General features: G+C 41.7%; 1 protein-coding gene across 1 annotated transcript; it reads left to right on the top strand.

Moving 5' to 3' along the window:
* The first annotated feature begins 135 nt into the window (after positions 1-135).
* Positions 136-6516, top strand: LOC102879304 (keratin-associated protein 4-3-like). Its single transcript, XM_025041592.1, has 5 exons — positions 136-240; positions 1947-2515; positions 2573-2628; positions 6145-6212; positions 6472-6516. The coding sequence occupies exons 1-5, from the start codon at positions 136-138 to the stop codon at positions 6514-6516; spliced, it is 843 nt and encodes a 280-aa protein (XP_024897360.1).
* Positions 6517-9167: the final 2651 nt, after the last annotated feature.

Raw genomic sequence — 9167 nt, 5'->3', positions numbered from 1 at the left:
TGTGTGTGTGTGTGTGTGTGTGCATGCGTGTGTGTAGTTCTATGCAGTATTATCATGTGTACTGTATAGATTTGTGTAACAAAATGGCAATCAAGACACAGAACTGTCCTCTCCATAAGGCTTCCCCTTGCAGCTATGCCTACTCCCTCCAACTCATCCTCCAAATCCTCTGGCTACCACTACTCTGTTCTACATCAATATAATTTTATTTCAAGCAAGTTCTACAAATGGAATCTTACAGTAAGCAGTCTTTGGCGATTGGCTTTTTATACTCAGCATCATTCCCTTGAGAGCATGCGAGTTGTACAGTGTATCAATAGCTTGTTCTTTTCTATTGCTGAGTAGTAGTCCACAGAATGAATGTATCACAGTTTGGTGTGTTCAACCTGTGAAGGATGTCTTGCCTGTTTCAAGTTCAGAATGATTGACTGACTGACTGACTTAGCTAGTTAGATAGATAGTTAGATTTTTGAAATATTTATTGAGGTTTTCTACTTGCTGACAAACCCACTTTTCAGTTGTAAGACATACTGTCTAATTTGAATATTCTTGGATATAATAAATTTGTATCTATTTTCTTTATCTCTTATTCCTTATGGCTTTTAAAAGTTTTGTTATAAACCTATCTATTTTCTTCTTGGATTAAAGGCTTCTGATATTTAGTCTTTCCTGTAAGAAAATTGTTCTCTCCTTCTAGGAATCTAAGTAGCACTTTTTTGTATCATCATAACGTTTATGTCTCTGTTAAATTTTGAAAGGCAGACAAGCATGAAGCAGGGAATATATGTTGCTAGAAGTCCAGAAATACAGGTCATATTTATCTCTGTAACCTCCTAGTTAAGTTCAACATTTAGGGGGCATTGGTGGATTTAGCACTAACCAAGAAAAATAATTTCCCCTAAGTTCTATATCACTTTCCTTTATCATTTATCTCATCATTTATCTAATCAAGATTGTCTTAGGGCATGTATGGCAGGGCATTTTATGTTGAATTCTATCCTTTGGATGAGCACAAAGGGATATTTACTATATCCTACATCCTATATTTACTATGTCTTACATCCTAAATTTACTATATCCTATATCCAGAGTATCTTAAAATTGTGATTTTACATGACTAAATCTGAGAACAATGATACATTCTAGACAATAAAAAGAAAAATAGGTAGGAGAAAGAAAGAAGAACAATGTAGTCAAGTAAAACAGAATTTTAAAAATAGTCCTACATTTGTGGATTTGTAGAATTGAAAGTCACATTAGAGACCCTCCAAACCAATAATTTTCGGTGAAATGTGCTGTAGAAAAAGTGCAGAAATAGATCTAAAAATCTATAGGAATTTAGCACAGGATAAAGGTTGCAGTTTAAAATCACTATGAAAAAGAAGGATTATTATAAAAAATGGTATAGGACAGCAAGTTAACTTGTGGATAAAGAAAGAAGGAAAGGAAAGAAAGGAGAGAAATACTACTTCATTCATTAAATGTGATGATGATACTACGGTGTACACATATTTCCAGACTCATCGAAATATATACATTAGACGTGTGCATTTTTTTGTGTGTATTAAGCATACCTCAGTAAAGCTGAGGAGAAAAAGAAACATCAAAATTTCACAATTTAGTTTTCCTCCTCAGAACACTGTTTCCCATCAGTAAGTCTAGCAAACGGGTCATGACTCAGAGTAGGGAGGGGAAATTGTCCGAAGAGCCTGCTTGTTCTCATGCCTGTGATGCCCTGTCCACTTTTGAAACTTCTCTGCCCACATGACCCACAACGAATGAGCCATCAAACTAAAATGACGCCTTATCCTCCCAAGTCACCAAAAAGAATGTGGGCCTGTTAGAATCATTATCACCCAAGTGGAGACATTCTGTGCTGTGCCACATGAGACTAACACACACACCTTCTAAGGGCAGAAGTCACGTGACTGCTTTCTCTGAGGGAGCTAAAGCAAGAGACACACAGCTGCTGCCAGACCACCTGCTGCCGCCCCAGCTGCTGCCAGACCACCTGCTGCCGCCCCAGCTGCTGCCAGACCACCTGCTGCCGCCCCAGCTGCTGCCAGACCACCTGCTGCCGCCCCAGCTGCTGCCAGACCACCTGCTGCCGCCCCAGCTGCTGCCAGACCACCTGCTGCCGCCCCAGCTGCTGCCAGACCACCTGCTGCCGCCCCAGCTGCTGCCAGACCACCTGCTGCCGCCCCAGCTGCTGCCAGACCACCTGCTGCCGCCCCAGCTGCTGCCAGACCACCTGCTGCCGCCCCAGCTGCTGCCAGACCACCTGCTGCCGCCCCAGCTGCTGCCAGACCACCTGCTGCCGCCCCAGCTGCTGCCAGACCACCTGCTGCCGCCCCAGCTGCTGCCAGACCACCTGCTGCCGCCCCAGCTGCTGCCGCCCTAGCTGCTGTGTATCCAGCTGCTGCCGCCCCAGCTGCTGTCAGACCACCTGCTGCAGGACCACCTGCTGCCGCCCCAGCTGCTGTGGGTCCAGCTGCTGTCGCCCCAGCTGCTGCGTGTCCAGCTGCTGCCAACCTTGCTGCCGTCCATCCTGCTGCCAGACCACCTGCTGCAGGACCACCTGCTGCCGCCCCAGCTGCTGTGGGACCAGCTGCTGCTCTCGCCCTTGCTGTGTGTCCAGCTGCTGCCAGCCTTGCTGCCGCCCAATCTGCTGTCAGAACACCTGCTGGAGGACCACCTGTTGCCAGCCCAGCTGCTGCTCTCGCCCTTGCTGTGGATCCAGCTGCTGCTAGCCATGCTGCTGCTGATCACCTCACCAAAGATCCACCATCTGCTCACAACACCATTGCTCACAACACCTTCTGTTAACTGACTTGCCATTTTGGAAACATTCACTCCTTAGATTTTGCTAACAACCAGCATGCTCTACCATAATTTCTGTTACTCATCTGCCTAACAAAAGCTTCTGAATCAGCTTGATTCAGAGTGTAGAGGACTTCTCTCAATTCTATTTCCCCTGTGCAGCTTCATGTGCCAGCTTCATGCTTCCTCGATATGGAGTTATGGTCTCTGCTTTGACACCATAGCAAGATCTTCCCCCTTTTCCTCTATGTAACTTGGAAAAACAAATCCTTATAACTATTACATTGGTTTTCTGCAACTGTTAAAAATCTCCACAATATGTTTTCTTTTTCAGTATACTCATGGTTCTTGTATCCTTTTTTCTTCTTTCCAAGATCACTATGAGTTGGCTCCCTATATGCAGGGAGTCTTACCTATAATTTTTAATAAATCTTGTACCATCATGCATCCATATTGTGTTTTTTTTTTATTGTACAGCATTCCTGATATAAGGATTTATAAACCTGATGCATATCCTTTGCATTATCCATTCTGAGTCTCATACAGTCTTCCACAAATAATTATCTCCATTCTTCATAGGAGAATATTCCACAGGGTAATGTTAAAGAGCCCATCTGCACAGATACAGAACCAAGACCGTCTTCCGCTCCTGTTCAATGGCACCATTCCTGTCTCAAGACAGTTAGAAAAAAACCCGGGGGCCGAGCACCGGCAAGATGTTCAGTTGATGTTTTTCCTTAACAATCGAAGTGGTATCTCTTGTATATATAAAGAGATAACGTCTATTTACAATGTTTCTTCCAAGCCAGTGTCCCACACCTCCGTGACTGCAGCTCTCCTTGGGGAGCAGGGGCTGCATTTTAGAGCTCTTGTGCATGCATGTAGGGTTCTTTCCTGTATCGGGCTCTGTCCAGCCACTCAAGTCTTCATCTGCATCCAGTATTTGCAAGCATCCAGTGTGTTCCCACGAGGAAGAGCCTCATCTAAAGAGACTTGTTCTTTGCTCTCGTGTAAATCAGATTCTTATATGGCCTGTTTCCCCTCAGTACCCATGGACAAGAGTAAAAAGAAATTATTAAGTAATTTCCTGCAAAACATTTTATGTTCCCCAACTTAAGGGTGATTTGTTACTCTGATCAAAATATTATTAAAAGAATTTAGTAAGAACAAAGTTAGAGACTGAGACACTATGCAAAGGGCATGTATGACTTTGAATCATCCATAATATCTGAACCGTCCCAGGAAATGGAACAATCTTCTGTGTTTTGTGAGTCAACTTTGAAACACTGGAGAGAAATAAGAATTTGTGTTCCAGGGGGAATCAGAAGAATGTGAGAAAGACAAAGAAGGAAGGGAGGGAGGGAAGGAGGAAGAAAGGAAGGAAGAAGAGCAAGAAAGAAAAAGAAAGAACACAATAAATGTGCTGTCAGTGATCTGAGGTCACTGATTGCCAGTTAACATGGTTAGGATTAGAGTCACCAAGTCATCCTGGTTTGTCCAAACTGCCCCAGTTACATTACCTGAGAGTCCCACATCCTGGGAAAACCCTTAGTCCTGGGTAATCAGGACTGTTGGTCACCCAGGAAGTAAAGTGACCGATGATCTCTCAGTCCCAGTGTACCGCTTCTGCTTCTACCCACCTGCTTTGGTTCTGCTGCGCTTAGGGAAGTGATTATGCCAGATGTTCCCTGGCACAGTGTTTGTGGTAGATCTGGGACACACAGGTGGGGTAGGTGGCTCCAGAAAGATACCTGTGCTGGTCTAGAATCAGGCTTTTGGGGTGCAACAGACTTGGACTCAGGCATGAGTTCAGTCTGTCATTGTGAACATGGCAGCATCATGCCTCTTCCCACAGAAGTGTGTCCCAATCCAAGTCAGCTGAAGAAACAAAACTGGGGATGGACACATACAGGTACTGACCCTCACGAGGCCACCTGGAATCATTTCATGTGACCAAATTATGATCAAAGCAGAAATGATGCTGATGATGTAACCACCTTCCTTCTATCTGAAAAGGTTTGTAGGAATTATTCTCAACTGAGAAACACATTAAACACTTATTTCCTAAAGATTCATATCATTTAGGGAATACCTTCCTCCTTGACAATTTCCTGGTGACTACAAAAACAAAGTAAATAACAAGGAAAGTCCTGCTTATTCATCCCAACACTGGGGGTCCAGGGTATAAAAACCTAAGAACAGAAGGGGTCAGCAGAATCTGAGAAACTCACCTCTGAACAGACACATTCCACCCCTGATACCATGTGCTGCTCCCCTTGCTGCCAGCCCACCTGCTGCAGGACCACCTGCTGCCAGCCTGCTTGCTCTGGGTCCTGCTGTTGCCAGCCCTGCTGCTGCCCAGCCTGCTTTCAGACCACCTGCTGCAGGACCAGGTCCTGCTGCCACCCTTGCTGTGTGTTCTGCTGCTGCTAGCCTTCCTGCTGCTGATCCTTTCACCATGGAATCTTATGACACAGACTAACCTTCTGACAATCAACCTGTCACCTCTCTAGTTAATGCCACAAGCTACATCACCAGGCTTTACTAATATCCAGCATGCAGTTACCATCTTTCTATTAATCATATTCTTGTTTAAAAGGTTCTGTGAGTAAATGGTAAGAAGCAGTCAACTTTAGTCTGATTTTGTTCATCTTTATTTGCTGCTGATCACTGTGATAGCTACAAGTATTAGGTCTCCTTGACCTATAGTCATCGTGTCAGCCTTGCAAAAATGCTTACCACTTTCCCTCAAAGTGACCAAAGCACAAATCATTTGATAGGCTTCTTAGGGTTTGGGTTTTTTTTTTTTCATATTTAGTAGTTTTTTATAATCCTTTTTTCCTAATGTGCTCATTATTCTTCTGACTTAATTCATCCTTTTTATGATTACTTTGTATTATCTTCCCAGCTATGGGAAGCTTCTCTGGTTCCTTCCCAATAGATCATCCTCTATGTTTAGTCTTTGCTATCTTCCAATCTATGTTATGATTTTACCCTTTGTACAGCATTTACTTTTAAGGCCTTACATTCATATTTCATTTCACGAGTATTATTTATTCTGAGTCTGACAGTGACCCCCTAAACTAGCAAAACCAAGATGATGATCACCTCCCTCTTACAGATGAATAAAGTTCACTTGGCTAGTTATGGACAGAATTTGGTCAAGGTCTAGGGCCTCTGATTCTATCTCCAAGATCTTACATTTAGATCTTACTACAAGCATAAAGAAAACAACAGTCTGAATACTGGGACGATGTACACTTTCACTGTCTGTGTACCTTTGAAAACAAACTTTTCCATATACAAATAATTTTTCTTTTACAGGTGTATTCTTCCACCTCGTCCCCAAAACTCAGGTCAGCCCTCAGGTCAATGGTGTGACCACATGCACGGTAAGCCCGGTAGGCTGGTTTAAAGAGCCATCCTCTATGTTTAAGTGTCCATTGTATTTGTGGTGCTGTGCTGGCACATTTAAGCCAGAGGCTTATCTAAAGATACCTGTTCTTTGATGTCAGGGCATGGCATTCTGGGTGGTCTCTTTCATCGGGCCATAAATAGTGTGGAACATAAAAAAGGTATCAAGTAAAACAGATACCCCTGGCCATATTTCATGTAACCCTAAATTTTCAGTCCATTTTTTCTCTTAACTAGAACATCATCAAGAAAATTAAATATGGACACAGTCCTGGGAATTGAGCTACTCACATCATGAAAATTTTAACCTTTGAGCCATTCCACAGTCTCTACAAAACACCACCCTGAGTTTTATGAGATGAAGCTGAAGCACAAATCAGACCCAGGTGTATCTGGTATTCTCTGAAGAGACTGCCTAGTTCATAACAGGGAAGAAGATCAGTTAAGGCAATAATGTTTGTTAATCATATTTAGATATTGGTCTAAATCAGTGTTTCTCAGCCTTGGCACCATTGACATTTGGGCCAGATCCTCTTTGTTGGCTGGGTGGAGGCGCCCTGTTGTGACCATCAAGGAATGTTTAGCAGCATCCTGGCTTCTGCCCACTAGATGCCAGTAGCACCTCTTCCTAGTTGTGTCATACGGAGCCAAGCTGGGTGGGGAAAATGAATTAATGTTAAAAACACAAGAGTGAAACCTATAGAAGAATTGGATAAATGTGTAGAATTGGATAATAAATTATGACATCAAACCTCAGCGGATGCAACAAAAGCAATGTTTGAGGATGATTTGTGTTTATATCTTTATTCTAGGAGAGAAGAAAAACTCAAAATTAATGAGTTAAATGCCTCAGCTTAAGAAGTTAAGGGGAAAAAAATTGACCAAAAAAAAAAAAAAAAAGAGTTAAGGGAAAAGCAATAGCATTGCCCCCAAACTACACTGAAGAAAAAAAATACTTTTCTTTTTTTTAATGCCTACAGCACCTGGAAAACCAGGTGTTTGGACGATGGTCTCCCATCCAAGTACTAAACAGGCCTGACCCTGCTTTAGCTTCTGAGATCAGACAGGATTGGGCTTGTTCAGGGCAGCATGGCCAAAGACAACAAATAGGTTTTTAAAAAGAGTAGAAATTAACAAAACAGAAAATAAAGAAAAAATAGTGAATTCAACAAAGCCAGAATTTTGTTATTTTTAAAAAGTGAACAAAATAGGTAAACTCTAGTAAGATCGATCAGCTAAAATGATACAAGACAATTCAGTAATATTATAAAAGAAAAGTTAGGCATAAAATATGGATAAAACAGATTTTTAAATTATTTTAATTATCTATTGCTGTGTTACCAACTATTTATTACTAAAAAATAACTATTTCCTGTTTCTTGTGAGTTCATGGGTTGGCTGAGCTCAGTTCTTTTGTCCCATACAGTATTGACTGGGAGAAGATATTTACAATACACAGAGGCAAAGAATTGGTCTCAAGAATCTTATAAATAACTCCCACAAACCAGTAACCATGAGCAACTCAACAGAATATTAGGTAAAAGATATTGATAGGGATTTTACTTTAGAGGAAACACATATTGCCAATAAACGTGAAAAAGCACTCCTAATCGTAAGTAATGGAGAATTTACAGATCGAAACCTCAACAAGATGCCAACTTACACCACTATATTGAAAAAACAATTTAAAAGTCTTACAATAACAAGAAATAGAGAAGATGTGATTTCACAGAATCTCTTGCATGTTGGAGGTGGGGTGTAAGGTGTTATAAATTTGCACAGCCACTTTAGGAAGCAAATTGGCATTTTCTCCTAAATGATAGATCTATCAATCAAGCGTGCCAGTAAACTCCCTCCCCAGCCTAGCTGACAACCAAACACTTAATTAGCTTGTCAAATCGTGAGGCTTCTTAGCAAAGTGGAGCTTACCTCATTGCTTTTTTTCTTCCTTATTTCCTGTGGATCAGTGTACCAGCTGCTGATCTGCTTCATCTATCTTTGACATAAAAATCATGATCTCAGCCTTGGAAAAGTGGTCATCCCCTTTTCCCTCGAAGAATATTAAAAAACAAATCCTTCAGACTGTTCTCTTACGTCTTTGAAATGGATCAATATCTCTGCAAATGATCAGTATTAACCATGTTATATCTATGAACTCATTGGTCCTGTGTCCTGCTCCTATTTTATGATCAGTTAGAATCATCTTCCTACTTCTTCGCTACTGTGACCACACACTGAGATGTTGTTTTGACGGCTGTTCCTTTAAAAGTTCTTGCATGTGTCTTGCATTTCGTATCATATCTTCTAATCTCACAGTAACTCTACAAGTTGGGCAAAGCGAGAATAATCATTTCCACTTTACAAGTCACTTGCCTCATGTCATACAAAGAGTAATTGATAGAATTGGATTCAATACCCAGATTGGGTTCAATACCCTTATTCAGGACATTTTTATTTAGAATTTTCTACAAGTAGAAATAACTCTGGTGACTGGGTGTGGGAAGACGTATAATTTGAGTTATCTACCAATGGAAATGATCAAGCCTGTACATGCAGGTCACTTTTCTACTTAAAATGGCAGTTCCCTATATCATTTCCCATATACCTTCAAATAGTAGCAACTGGTTTTAAGGACTCAGGTATGAAGAGAGAACCTCATTGTCTTAGGGCTCTGGTCTGCAACTAAGCAATTCATTTTCATCAAGTGTTTCCTAGCACTGTTCTAGGACGTAGAGAAAGAGGCTCACCCCAAAATACTTTTTCCTTCGTGTCATGGAAATGGCAGTCTTGCCTGGTCTCATTCACCTGGTGTCACAGACTGTATTCTCCAAAAAATGGCCATGGTAGTAACTCTAGTTCTGCTTATTCTCCAGAGACTTACCAAGCAAATTTCTCTCCCTCGGACTCTCAGGGGGTCTTGTGATGGCTCTGAC

Source organism: Pteropus alecto, unplaced genomic scaffold (genome assembly GCF_000325575.1).
Source record: "Pteropus alecto unplaced genomic scaffold, ASM32557v1 scaffold98, whole genome shotgun sequence".
NCBI classification, from domain to species: domain Eukaryota; kingdom Metazoa; phylum Chordata; class Mammalia; order Chiroptera; family Pteropodidae; genus Pteropus; species Pteropus alecto.
The sequence above is the reverse complement of the archived record's forward strand: the minus strand, read 5'-3'. Positions and strand labels throughout refer to the sequence as shown.